Source organism: Scyliorhinus canicula, chromosome 6 (genome assembly GCF_902713615.1).
Source record: "Scyliorhinus canicula chromosome 6, sScyCan1.1, whole genome shotgun sequence".
Taxonomy (NCBI): domain Eukaryota; kingdom Metazoa; phylum Chordata; class Chondrichthyes; order Carcharhiniformes; family Scyliorhinidae; genus Scyliorhinus; species Scyliorhinus canicula.
Window position 1 is genome coordinate 92,267,615 of NC_052151.1, and position 14,962 is coordinate 92,282,576.

At 45.6% G+C, this 14,962-nt stretch overlaps 1 protein-coding gene across 1 annotated transcript in view; it reads left to right on the plus strand.

Moving 5' to 3' along the window:
• Positions 1-14,019, plus strand: part of rfx6 (regulatory factor X, 6) — a 112,301-nt gene extending 98,282 nt beyond the window's left edge. The window contains exon 19 of the mRNA XM_038801020.1: positions 13,826-14,019. Coding sequence (XP_038656948.1) covers positions 13,826-14,019 — 194 coding nt within the window. The remainder of the gene's footprint in view (positions 1-13,825) is intronic.
• Positions 14,020-14,962: the final 943 nt, after the last annotated feature.

Below are 14,962 nucleotides of genomic sequence, written 5' to 3' on the forward strand. Positions count from 1 at the left end.
GTTGTTAGTGGGGGATTCAGTCTTGGCAATGCCAATTAATGTCAAGGGGCAATGGTTTGATTTGCTCTTATTGAAAATGGCACATGTGTGGTACTTGCCACGTGTCAATCCATGTCTCGATATTGTCTCAGTCTGGCCACATTTTCACGTGGACTGTTTCAGTATCTGAGGTGTCACGAATGGTGCTGAACATTGTGAAGTCATCTGCAAACATCCGCACATCTGACTTTATGTTGGAAAGAAAGTCATTGATGAAGCAGCTGAAGATGGTTGAGCATAGGACACTACTCTGAAGGACTCCTGCGTTGATGTCCCAGGATTGTAATGACTGACCTCCAACCACCCTTCGTGCCAGGTATGACTCCAATCAGTGGAGAGTTTTCCCCTTGATCCCAATTGATTCCAATTTTGCTGGGGCTTCTTGATGCAATACTCGGTCAAATGCTGCCTTGACGTCAAGGGCAATCACTCTCACCTCACCTCTGGAGTTCAGCTCCTCTGGCCATATTTGAACCAAGGTTGTAATGAGGTTAGGAGCCGAGTGACCCTGATGGATACTAAACTGAGCATCGGTGAGCATGTTATTGCTAAATAAGTGCCACTTGATAGCACTGTTGATAACTTTATCACTTTACTGATGATTAAGAGTAGTGCTAACCTCTTTGCCACCATGCTTCCCTATCAGGACATTATCAGGATTCAGATTGTAACCAGTAACCTCTGAAATATATAAACAATAGCTATAATTTGTAATGGAGAATACAAATGAACAGAACAAAAATACAAAAGAATAAAAATACAGGCCAAGAGATTCCGCTTCTGTTTTCATTGGGTGCGTTTGGCGACGGGAGCGGGAAATCTTCCAAAAACTCCCAAATCGCATTTCATTTCAACGTGAATGTTTGACGCGATTTTCTTCTTCACCCCCATCAGTGACAGGGCATGTTTCCCAGTGTTCAACATTGGGGACGTCATTTGAATGCATTTTCATCTAATTATCAGGGAAGGGATTCTCCGACCCCCCACCAGTTCGGAGAATCGCCCGGGGCCGGCGTCAATCCCGCCCCGCCGTGTCCCGAATTCTCCGCCAGATTCGGCGGGGGCGGGAATCGTGCCACGCCGGTCGGCGGGCCCCCCGCGGCGATTCTCCGGCCCGCGATGGGCCGAAGTCCCGCCGACAAGCCTCTCCCGCCGGCATGGAGTAAACCACCTCTGGTACCAGCAGGATTGGCGGCGCAGATGGGCGCCGGGGTACTGGGGGGTCGCAGGGCGATCTGACCCCGGGGGGTGCCCCCACGATGGCCTGGCCCGCGATCGGGGCCCACCGATCGGCGGGTAGGCCTCTGCCGTGGGGGCACTCTTTTTCTTCTGCCTTCACCATGGTCTTCACCATGGCGGACGCGGAAGAGACCACCTCCCCTGCGCATGCGCCGGGATGACGTCAGGAGACGCTGACACTACAGCGCATGCACGGACTTACGCCGGCAGGCGAAGTCCTTTCGGTCCCGGCTGGCGTGGCACCAAAGGCCGTTCACGCCAGCCGGCGGAGCGGTACCACTCCGGCGCGGGCCTAGCCCCTCAATGTGAGGACTTGGCCCCTAAAGGTGCGGAGACTTCCGCACCTTTGGGGAGGCCCGATGCCGGAGTGGTTCACGCCAGTCCATCCCGCTGGGACTTCCCACCCCGCCGCGTAGGGGAGAATCCCGACCCTGGTCTCTCCACCTGAATCATTTCCCCTATCAGAAAATCCATTGACATCAGCATGAGGGCAGAATGGAGGGAATCACGACTGATCTCCCAAGACGTGCACATGGCAAGGAGACCTCCATGGGGAGATTAAGTGAGTGAAGCATTCAGAGACACTCCCAGACCCTGGCACTACCCAAGCAGTGGCACTGGCAGCCCTTCCAACATAAGCAATATTCCTGTGGAGACAGGAGGAAGCCCTTACTTGGCCGCATAAATAACTGAATTGAGGGCAGCACGGTGACGCAGTGGTTAGCATTGATGCCTCAAGGCGTCGAGATCCCAGGTTCTGGGTCACTGTCCGTGTGGGGTTTGCCCATTCTCCTCTTGTTTGCGTGCATCCCCACAACCCAAAGATGTGTAAAGTAGGTGGAAAGGCCATGCTAAACTGCCCCTTCATTGGAAAAAATGAAACAATACTTCCCCAAAGGACTGGTAAAATTCAGCCCAATATCTTTAAACTAAATGAAACGATACTTCTATCAGCTATTCAACTGGATGGTGCAGTGAGACCTCCACCCTCCGCTCAACTCCTGCAACTGGAAGCGAGCTGATTTTCTAGGTTGCATAATTAGGCACCAAAACTGGGGCATCATCAGCACAACCTTGTATCTGGCAATTTACCTGGTCTGAGCAAAATGAGACTAGTGCTGGTGGGACCAGCATACAGACCAGAATGTTATTCATAGTTTCTCTGTGCAGACATAAGCGTTACTGCCGTTATTTGGTGGTAGTCTTCTGGGATTCCTGGGAGCACCCAGATATGTTTTAAAGCTGCCAGCAGGATTGGATTTGCAGGTGGAAATCTGGCAGAGCCAGGTCCTGCACCAAATCATAGTTCCTCTGTGAAGTATATCTCTGTATTTCACCCCACAAAATAACAGAATTTCCACATTTTTTAATAAATGTGAATATTATTCTGATGGTAGCTACTTAACTGGATGAGGTAATTTTGGTATGCTTTAAAACAAATGTTTGTCAAACTTTATGCTAACATACAAAGATTCCAAAAGAATACTATCAATAAATTTGGTTCAGGAAATTAATTTGATGTTTTATAATTCAAATGCAATCAATATAAAGATAAAGACATTTATCAATGTTTAATGTCAAACAAATGAGAGTTATATATTACGTTGTGGAAGATCAATAAAATAGAAAGTCTACTTGATACTTCACCGTTTTAATTAGGTGAATTTGATACATCTCACCGACAACAATTATGCATGATGTTTTATGGGGTGGTGTGGGGCAGAGAGAAGGGGGAAGAAGAAGGAGTGGACCGTGGTTAGAGAAAATGGGGTTAAGGTTGGGTAAAAGGGAGGTTGTGGGGATAGGGGTGGCAGATGCCAAGGAAATTCCAGGAGACCTATTTTAATTTGCTACCAGGGTTATTCCATTGAATCCCTTTCCCAAATATACCATGCGTGTGCAGGTGGGTCATGTGCTTCAATAGCTTTGTGATGTTGACATTTTTCACAAAGATAATGGGCTGTACACTAATGGGGATGAACAGATTGGGTTCTGCTAAGCCAGTAAGGCAAAGTGATGGCCTCAGGCTTCCATGTCTAATAAGATGGAAAGTGGATACCTAATGCACGACTGCTATAATATTACAGATCCCTGCATTTCACTATTTAACAGGTCTTAGTACTCATTAAAGGCGTGCGGAGGTAATGATTTCACCCATTCGTTAGTCTGTTTATTTATAAATAATATATCTCAAAAACTAATGGACAGATTGCAATGAAACCTGGTACTGCTGAACAGGTGCCGGAATGTGGCGACTAGGGGCTTTTCACAGTAACGTCATTGAAGCCTACCTGTGACAAAAATCAATTATTATTATTACTGATAGGGTCTGGCCCAAGAAAGAAGGATAAGTTTTGGTGACGATGTGAATCTGGATCCTGAATTGTTTTGTAACAGCTGTCAAAAAATGGGCAAATTTTTCAGAGCAGTTTGTTGAATCTGGATTGGCCCGAAACCTCCTCATTGAGCTTGAAGCTCTTAATAAAATTATTTCTTTTTTTTTAGCTTTGTAGTTACAGAGCTGCAAGCAGGCAGGGAAAAGCCTCAAGGAAGAATTGCATATTTGTAACAACGTTGAGTTAACACAGCGTGGTGGAGGTATGCACTCTATTGAATGCCCTCTTCACTTGTTTGTATTTGTAACTATAGGAAGTCCTTACTTAATGTCCTCTTGCACAACATCATTTCATGATCTCTAATTAATATCCAGCATTTTCATTGCGTTGCTGCTGTTTTCTGTTAATGTGGCCACACACCTGCATATGCAGTGTGATTCCCACGACTGAGGCTGCCAGAGTTGTGTCTCGGGCATTGAGTAGGCAATCTGGTGAGGTGGTTATGAACTGTCGACTTTTATTTGTGCTGGGCCCAGTTTACATTTTCTGGTACTGGTTTCCAGTCGTCTTTTTAAATGCCACTGGTTAAATATTCATTGCATTGAACAGTATGTACAAAATGCTGCGCCATTCAGTGAACCACGCAGAACAGCAGCTATCTCCCATCGCGGTCTTGGTTGTCTTGAATTGTTGTGGTACTATTTGTCAATTTTACCCATAACATTCTTTCATAATGAGCCAGAAAAGAACCAGTGACTTTAAAGTGTTTTTTGCTCAAAAAGGACAGTGAAGTTAGACTTGGGAAGAACCCTGAAACAGGTGAATATATAGTTGATATCGCTGGAGCTCTTGACTTATCAAAAACAAGAGAAAAATAATTATTAAAACACATAAAAGAGAGTTTGGTAAACTAACAATTCTTTGGGTTGCTGTTAGATTAAGTTGAAGCAATTTTTGAGGATTGATTTCCATCCTACTTTTGTCCAGCCATCAAGGATCATTCTTCGACAAATAACCTTGCCAAAAAATGAATTGTTCCATCTGGAAAATGCTCCTCGCCATCCTATGGATCTTGCTGACCTCTGTAAAAAAAAAAAATTTTTTTTTATTTGTTCAAGAGATGTGGATCAACATTTATTGCCAATCCCTGAGGGCATTTATGAGTTAACCACATTGCTGTGGGTCTGGAGTCACATGTAGGCCAGACCAGGTAAGGACGGCAGATTTCCTTCCCTAAAAGGACATTAATGAACCAGATGGGTTTTTACGGCAATTGGCAATGGTTTGGATTGAATTTGTTTATTGTAACGTGTACTGAGGTACAGTGAAAAGTATTTTTCTGCAAGCAGCTCAACAGATCATTAAGTACATGAAAAGAAAAGGAAATAGAATAAAATACATAATAGGGCAACACAAGGTACACAATGTAATTACATAAACACCAGCATCGGATGAAGCATACAGGGTGTAGTGTTAATGAGAACTGCCCATAAGAGGGTTGTTTAAGAGTCTGGTAACAGTGAGGAAGAAGCTGTTTTTGAGTCTGTTCGTGCGTGTTCTCAGACTTCTGTATATCCTTCCTGATGGAAGAAGTTGGAAGAGAGAGTAAGCCGGATGGGAGGGGTCTTTGATTATGCTGCTCGCTTTCCCCAGGCAGCGGGAGGTGTTGATGGAGTCAATGGATGGGAGGCAGGTTCGTTGGTGGACTAGGCTGTGTTCATGACTCTTTGAAGTTTCTTGCGGTTCTGGGCCGAGCAGTTGCCATACCAGGCTGTGATGCAGCCCCATAGGATGCTTTCTGTGGTGCATCTGTAAAAGTTGGTAAGGGACATGCCAAATTTCCTTAGTTTCCTGAGGAAGTATAGGCCCTGTTGTGCTTTCTTGGTGATAGCGTCGACGTGAGTGGACCAGGACAGATTTTTGGTGATGTGCACCCCTAGGAATTTGAAACTGCTAACCATCTCCACCTCGGCCCCTTTGATGCTGACAGGGGTGTGTACAGTACTTTGCTTCCTGAAGTCGATGACCAGCTCTTTAGTTTTGCTGGCATTGAGGGAGAGATTGTTGTCGTTACACCACTCCACTAGGTTCTCTATCTCCCTCCTGTATTCGGACTCGTCGTTATTCGAGATCCGGCCCACTATGGTGGTATCGTCAGCAAACGTTTAGATGGAGTTGGAACCAAGTTTTGCCACGCAGTCGTGTGTGTACAGGGAGTAGAGTAGGGGGATAAGTACGCAGCCTTGCGGGGCCCCGGTATTGAGGACTATTGTGGAGGAGGTCTTGTTGTTTATTCTTACTGATTGTGGTCTGTGGGTCAGAAAGTTGAAGATCCAGTTGCAGAGTAGGGAGCCAAGTCCTAGGTTTCATGGTCATCATTAGACTTTTAATTCCAGAATTTTATTGAATTCAAATTTCACCATATACCCTAGTGGGATTCGAACCTGGGACCCCAGAGAATTACACTGGGTCTGTAGATTACTAGTCCAGTGACAATACCACTACGCCGCTGCCTCCCCCTAAAGTGGTCTTCCTACCACCTTACATTCATGTTTCAGACAATGGATCAAGGCATGATTACAAGCATTAAGGCCTATTGCTATAGCAGAACTATTGGACTGGCCATTAGGGAAACTGAAGGGTGTCATGATAATAAGGTGATCGTGGTAGTGGACTCCAGTATTAATTACAGTACAGTACACTCTGTAATACATGGGGTCACCTGATCTGGGGGTGTCGAAGGACAGATAGCACATGTTAGGGAATATTGTAGTAAAGCTGAAGATTCTTTGCAGTTGTGTGTCCATGTCATCCTGCAACATAAAAACAAGATAAGGGGCGGAATTCTTCGACCACCCCCAGGGTCGGAGAATCACCTGGGGCCGGCGTAAATCCCCCCCCCCCGCCGTGGCCGGAATTCTCCGCCACCCGGGAATTGGTGGGGGCGGGAATCACGCCCCGCGGCGATTCTCCGGCCCGTGATGGGCCAAAGTCCCGCCGCTGACAGGCCAATCCCGCCGACGTCGTTTCAACCACCTCTGATGGCAGCGGGATTGGGGTGGGAGCGGGCCCCCTGGGTCCTGGGGGGGCGTGGGGCGATCGGGCCCCGGGGGTGCCCCCATGGTGACCTGGCTCGCGATCGGGGCCCACCGATCGGCGGACAGGCCAGTGCCGTGGGGGCACTCTTTTTCTTCCACCACCGCCACGGCCTCCACCATGGCGGAGGCGGAGGCGGAAGAGAACTCCCCTACCGCGCATGCGCCGGTGGTGACGTCAGCGGCCGCTGACACACCGGCGCATGTGCGAACCGGCGAAGGCCTTTCGGCCAGCCCCAACGCCGGGCGGCGGGCGTCAAAGGCCGTTGGCGCCGGTTTTGGCGCCAGTCAGCGTGGCGCCAATCACCCCGATGCCGGAGTGATTGGCGCCACTCCGCTACGCCGGGACCCCCCGCCCCACCGGGTAGGGGAGAATCCCGGCCAAGGTGTCAGAAGTGAACTAAGTGCGACAATGGAGGTACTGAAACCATCAACAAAGCTCAGTTTGGAGGGCAATCTCACAGAAATCTAGAGGAAATTCCAGCAGCACTTTGAGCTGTACCTCACAACAATGGTCAGTGATAAGAAAGACTTGCATGTGCAGTCTCCATCTTTCTTCATGTAGCAGGGGAAGAAGCCCAAGAAATTTATAATATATTCGTGTTTGAAAGTGATGAGAAATTTGTTGAAAGTAATAATGGGAAGTGTACTGTAGCCCTCAGAAAAACATTACTTATAAAAGATACCAGGCGGGATTCTCTGATCTGCCATTAGCTTTTTCCTGCACGGCGCCCCCATTCCCGCAGCTGGCCAATGGGCTTTCCCATTTGGGCCACCCTATGCTGATGGGAAACGGGCAGATGTGGGTGCGCTGCAGTGGACCGGAGGATCCTGCCGATGGTGAACTCCGCAGACCATTTTTAAAAATGCATTCAAGGCAGTGACAACATTAGTCAGTATGTAACTGAGCTGAGGAAAAAAGTTAAATCGTGTGAGTTTGGAGAGCTGGAAGAATTACTCATCTGAGGATCGCAAATGATGCTCTGCGTGAGCAACTTTTGAGAGAGGTGAATCTCATGCAGGAGAAAACAGTAAATATCTACAGAGCAGCAGAGACCACAAAACGCCAGATTAAACACATGACAGAAGTTGGTACGCCGCATACAGACAAGCAGAGTTACCTGCAGCTAAACAGAAACATGGCTGGGGAAAAGCAAATCGACAACTTAACGGTTAAAAGAATAAAACTGCAATTAAAACATTTAAATGTAGTCGATGCAGAACAGAACACTTACAATGCAGTTGTCCAGCCTGCGGAAAACAGTGTAAGAACTTTGAGGAAGTAAATCACTTCACGAAGATGTGTAAATCGAAGAAAGTGCACACAATTGCAGATGCCGACTCAGACACTGAATCTGAACTTTTCATTGCTGCAGTAGCAGAAATTTCTAACGAAGATAAATGGATTGCCAACATGGTGAATTTCAAGCTTGACTCAAGCGCACAAGCTAATGTCATTCCCATAAGCTTGTATTGTAAGGTAAGTAAAGGAGAATTGTTGACTTTTAAAAAAAGAGAAGCTGCCTAATTACACGGGTGAAGACCTTTCTGCAAAACAACAATTTACATTTAAAGTGAACTACAAATAAACAGTCTCAAGCACTTCCTTTATAGTGGTAAAAAAAGATGCAACACCCTTTCTTGGAATCAAAACTTGTAAAAATCTGAAGCTAATCAAGAGAATAATGATGATCACCTCTGATGACATGCTGAGTGAGTACACAGTTGTGTTCCAAGGTATTGGTTGACTGAAAGGAGAACACACTATCAAGACTGGTGAAACTGTGACACCAAAATACACCCACCCAGAAAAATACCAGAAATGCTGAAACCATTTAACTGCAGAGTTGGACAGAATGGAGAAAATTCACATCATCAAGAAAATGAACGAACCGACAAAGTAGGTTAATCCAATTGTAATTGTTGAAAAATCAGATGGGAATCTGCGAGCATCTCTGGATTCCAGAGATCGAGACCTGGCAGTTCAAAGAGAGCATTATTAGTTTTGCCCACAGTAGAAATCATTTGTAAGCCAGCAGATGCTAAACACTATTCAGTTATGGATGTGAGTTCAGGCTCCTGGAGGTCAAGCTGGATGAAGGCAGCTCCTATCTCTGTACTTTCAACACACCATACGGGTGTTACAGGTCTTTACGCTTTCCTTTTGGTGTTAATTCAACTCCTGAGATGTTCCATAGAATAATGAAGCAGCTGTTTGATGGGTTAGAGGGTGTGGAAAACTATATCAATAGTGTGCCACACAAGAAGTACACAACCCCAGACTGAAGCAGGTGCTGGTAAGAGCAGGAAAAAGGAACTTCAAGTTGAAGAAGGAAAAGTGCAAAATAGATCTTCATGAAGTCAAGTACTTGGAACATGCTAACAATTGATTGAAGCTGGACCAGAATAAAATTGAAGCAGTCATGAATATGCCATCCCCAGAATGTAAGAAAGACTTGGAGAGATTTTTGGGCATGGTGACCTATAATTCTGCACATGTCAAACGTGACAACACCTCTCAAAGAACTTCTACAAAATGATGTGAAATGTCACTGGGAACAAAGTTACCAAGAAGCATTACATATCTTAAGTGCTCATCTCACACAACAGCCCTGAATTCTCAGGCACTGAGTTTTGCAAATTTACACTGGATTGGGAGCTTTACCACATTTTGTCAAGCCCCAACTGTCCACAAGCAATAGAATGGTGGAAAGCACTGTGCAGACCTTAAAGCACCTGTAGTAGAAGGCGAAGGTAAACATAAGAGACACCTACCTTGATCCGCTGCGATTTCAGGAATACGCCATTAGAGGGCATTGGTTCATCACCAGCACAGCTCTTGCTGGGAAGAATGCGAAGAACTAAACTTCCTACTGTGCCCCAACTTCTATTTCCACAGTCAGTGAGCTACAAGGTAGGACGCGCTCAAACTCTGACAGCGGTAACAGAAACAGTGCTTTGACTGGGGAACCCAACTTCTGCCTGAATGGAACATCAGAGAAACAGTGAGGATTCAGCAGGAAGGGATCTGGAATTCTGCTGTCCTCACAGGATCACAGGAGATCCAGGGACTAACAAAATGCCGACTCCAAATGGACAACAATACAAGAGAAATGGGAAATTCCTATGGACAGCATACAAAACATGACCCTGCTCTGAACCAGAATGTGTAGATGGAGATCAACAACTGGAATCCACAAGTGAAGCAATAGATAACCAGAAAAAGTCTGAGAGTCCTGAAAATTATTTACAAAGTGAAAGTGCGGATGCTGGAATCTGAAACCCAAAGAGAAAATGCTGGAAAATCTCAGCAGGTCTGGCAGAATCTGTAAGGAGAGAAAAGAGTTAACGTTTTGAGTCCAGATGACAAAGGGTCTTTTCTCTCCCTACAGATGCTGCCAGACCTCCTGAGATTTTCCAGCATTTTCCCTTTTGGTTTCAGAGCTGGAGCATGCCCCCTGTCCTTCAAAATCATCTGTCATCATTCAGAACATCCAGAATTGTGAAAGAACCACAGAGATACAGAGATGAGTAAAAGGTAAAACAGACTGATCATAACAAAGTATGAAAGAATAGATAAAATAATTTCCACGCTTGAGTGGGCTATTTTGTTCCCTATTTTGTTCCAACAGGAAATTGTGTGAAGTTTTTGTTAAAGAAAAGGGAAATGCCATGATAACAGGGTGATTGTAGTAGTGGACTCCAGTATTAGATACAATATGGTACACTTTGTAATACAAATGATCATCTGACTTGGAGTTGAAAGTCAGATAGCATATTTTGGGGAAGATTTTAACAAAGCTGCAGATGCCTTGCAGTTGTGTGTTCATACAATGATTTTTTTTATTCCTCCATGGGATGAAATATGTTATTAATAAAGTTAATTTCCTTCATGGGATGAAATATGTTATTAATGAAGGTAATTTACAGTAATGGTGTCCATCATCTTACAATATAAAAAACAAGACGAAGGTGCTAACCTACCCATAAAGACATTTTGGACAAATTACAAAATTGTTAAGGCCATTGACAACATCTCTGTGGAATGGAATGAGGTTACTTCACTCAAAATGTATTGTGTGGGGGGGAAGTTGTGGCCAGATTGTCTTGGAGTCAAAGGTTATGTAACCTCCATTGAGGTAAGTCTCGAAAGAATTGTAGAAATGGGAAAGCAAATTGGATTTGAAGAGCTAAACAATGCGGATGGTGCAAAGTTTCTTTCCTCTCATGCAGAGACATTCTACTGAGATCCTGAAAGAAATGGAACAATAGAGGGCTATAGAGGGGGAGGATGTTCAGGAAGAAGACATTTAGCTCAGAATCACTTGGTGGTGATGGCCATCTTTGATGAAGAAGGCACTGACGGAGAGTATAGCTAGCTGCCGGATTCGCCGGCGCCAGTTTTTCGGCGGGGACGGAAATCGCGTTGCGCGGTCGGGGGCCGTTAGCAGTGGCACCCACCCGCCAATTCTCCACCCTGCGATGCGCCGAGTGGTCCCGCTGGCGTATATTACACCAGGTCCATACCGACGGGACCTGGCTCTGCAGGCGGCCTGCAGTCCTCGGGAAGGGGGCATGGGGGGATCTGGCCGCCCGCAGAGCCAGGTCCCGCTGGTAAGGACCTTGTTTGATTTACGCCGCCACTCGGCCCATCACAGGGCGGAGAATTGGTGCTGTGTGCTGCTGCCAACGGCCCCCAACCGGCGCAACGCGATACCCGCCCCAACCGAAAAACCAGCACTGGAAATTCCAGCAGCTGGCGTAGGGGCGGGATTCACGCCGCCCCCCCCCCCCCCCCCACCCCACCCCCCCCCCCCCCCCCCCCCGGCGATTCTCCAGCCTGGCGGGGGGTCGGAGAATCCCGCCCATAAATCTGCAAATTGTTACAGATAGGTTAATTAAGAGAGTGGTCAAAAAATTGGCAGATGGAAAATATGAAGTAGTCCACTTGGACACGAAAAATAAAAATACAGCATATTATTTAAATTGAGGCAAATAGCAGAATTCTGCGAACATGAATCACAAAGGTTACTCTTGCTCCAAATGAATATGTTTGTACGTACTTATTACCTTTCCTATCATCATATGATTATATAGTCTAATTCAGAACAGCTGTTAACTTTTTTGCCATGGTGAAAGCAATAAATTCAGACTCCAGGGGCGGGATTCTCCGGCCCCCCGCCTGGTCGGAAAATAGTCGGGGGTCGGCATGAATCCCACCCCCGCCGCCCTCCGAATTCTCCGGACCCCCAAAAACCGGCCCAGCGTGAATCGCGCCGCCAGGCTCGGAGAAAGGCGGGGACCGGCGGGACTCAATGGGGCCCGGGGTCGCCCGAATTCTCCGGGCTGCGATGGGCCAAAGTCCCGCCCGTTTTTTGCCAGTCCTGCCGGCGTAAATTGGAGTAGGTCCTTACCGGCGGGAACTGGCGCCGTGGGCGGCCTCCGGGGTTCCGGGGGGGGGGGGGGCGCACGGGGGGATCTGGCCCCAGGAGGTGCCCCCACGGTGGCCTGGCCCGCGATCGGGGCCCATTAATCCGCGGGCGGGCCTGTGCCTTGGGGGCACTCTCCGCATCGGCCAATGTGGTCCTCCGCGATGGCCGATGCAGAGACAAACCCTCTCGCGCATGCGCAGGGATGACGCCAGCACATGCTGGCGCTCCCGTGCATGTGCCAACTCGCAGCAGGTGGCGGAGGCCCTTTGGCGCCGGTTGGTGTGGCGCCAAGCCCCTTCCCCGCCGGCTGGCGGGGTGCAAACCACTCTAAAATCTAGATACTTATGTCTACAGTTACCTAATTAGGGGCTGGTTTAGCACAGTGGGCTAAACAGCTGACTTGTAATGCAGAACAATTCCCGTACCGGCTTCCCCAAACATGCGCCGGAATGTGGCGACTAGGGCTTTTCACAGTAACTTCACTGAAGCCTACTTGTGACAATAAGCGATTGTTATTATTATTAGTTTTGAAATACTGAGTATATAACGTGCATTTATTTGTCAGATAAACAAGCAAATCTCTGTCAAAGAGTTTATTTCATGAATGTAGTGATATTTTACTTTTTTTCTTGTTGGTTACAATCTGTATCCAGTCTCAAACAGAATTACTTGTTTATAATTGCAATTGTCCTTTAATAACATCAAAGACCTGCTGATTTGTGTTTACCTCGTTTTGCTTTGCGTACCTTCTTTCATTTGCCATTTTGAAGGATTCCATTATAAACATGTTTTTAAGCTTAACTGAGATTTCCGGCACCAATATAAATGAAAGGGCGTGCAAAGGGCTGGTCACAATTTGGTAATAAAAATATATTTAATGCATTGAATAGTTAAGTGCCATATTTTATTGTTCATGACAATCCTGAAAGACCTCATCCAAATGAAGTTATTAATCTTCTGGCCGTACATTAACTGTAGCAAACTTCAATGAAGTTCATTCCCGAAAGCTTGTTTGATGATGTTTGTATTATATATATATATGTGACTGCGATATAATAATGGCTCATAAACTCCAGTTTAAATAATGGAGGGAATCAGTTATTTTTGGTATCAAACATTAAATTATTCTTCATCATAAATAATCATAGAATCATAAGTGCAGAAGGAGGCCATTCGGCCCATCGAGTCTGCACCTTGGAAAGAGTACCATACTTAAGCCAACACCCAGCCTATCCCGTAACCCACCTTCCCTTTTTGGCACTAAGGGCAATTTCGCATGGCCAATGCACCCGCACATCTTTGGACTGTGGGAGGAAACTAGAGCACCCGGAGGAAACCCACGTAGCACAGTGGTTTGCACTGTTGCTTCATAGCTCCAGGGTCCCAGGTTCGATTCCCAGCTTAGGTCACTGTCTGTGCGGAATGGCCTCCTTCTGCACTGTGATAAATAAATAAATAATAGAGCTAAGCAATAATTTGACTCAAAGTTTCAAAGCAATTTGAAATAATCAATTTCAGGATAGACAGTACACCATAAACAACTTTATTAAAGAAGTATATCATTACATTTTCAACAAATATTTTTTACAGTTCTCCAAAAAGGAATTGGTTTTGAGAGGAAGTACGTTCTGGGATCTGCACCATAGTATGTTGGTAATTATAGTCCTTATTTTTTTTTTTGCAGCTTCACATATGCAAAGTGTGATTTCTTCACCTTCTTCCCAATGCATGTACAGCAACAACTCGGGTCAATATAATTCTCAGGATACAATAGATGCCCACAGACAACCCGGGGAAGTGACGAATATGGTATCATCTTTACCCCCAATCAACACAGTGTTCCTGGGGTCCACCACCGGAGGGACAGAAAGTATTTGACTATGCGTTCAAAGCTTCAAATTATCAAATACGACGCATGTCTCAAACAGATATGCATTACTGGGATCGTCTGAACAATGTTCCAGGAGTTTTACTGCAGTCAGTAAATCCAAGAATTGTGGGGATGACTTGATTGCATGCTTCACTACTTGCCAAACAGAAAATGGCGTCACAGTGTGGAGTGTATCTATGGTAGACTTTACCAATGCCAAAAAACGAAGAATGTTGCTGAGAATCTTGATTTCTGAAAATGAAATATAACAAATTGGACATATATTAATCTTGAAATAGTAAACTTGTAATATTCAGATTATAATTATTTCTAATTAAAAAAACAAAACAAATAATTATTTATCACTACTTGTTATATGCTGCAATCATTTCTATATCTAATTATTAGTTAATGATGCAATGTCACTTGTTATCGGATATTCATTGATGTTGTGTATTTATTCTAGCTGGAAATCTTCTGTTTATTTTCTGTAAAGTTTGATTATGTCTGTCCCTTTGGTAACGATGAGTAGACCTCCTTTCAGCATATTTATGCACCAACACATTAACAATAATCTCAGTAAATGTAGTTGCGAGTTATTTTCCTTCGGATAGGATCTTCCACAATGGCAACCTCAGCAATGTATGCTATAAATGTTGCCATTTTGCATGTCAATCTCACTGAACTTATTCTAATGTTTCCTGGTTGGGTTTCCTGATAATAACTAGATGTGGGTGTGAGGCTGAGAGAATTGCAAAATGTTGGACAGTGGTGTGATCTATTGAGCAGGACTGTGATGCAGTGAGTAGGAAATGGCATTTTGAAGGTGAGTTCACTGGCCTTCACTACCATTGAACTTTGCGTGGGACTACAGTCAGGTCCTTGGGGGGTGAGGGGGGGTCACACTCCTTAAACTGAGCTGCTAGGGGGTGCCACGTGGTGAAGTGGTTA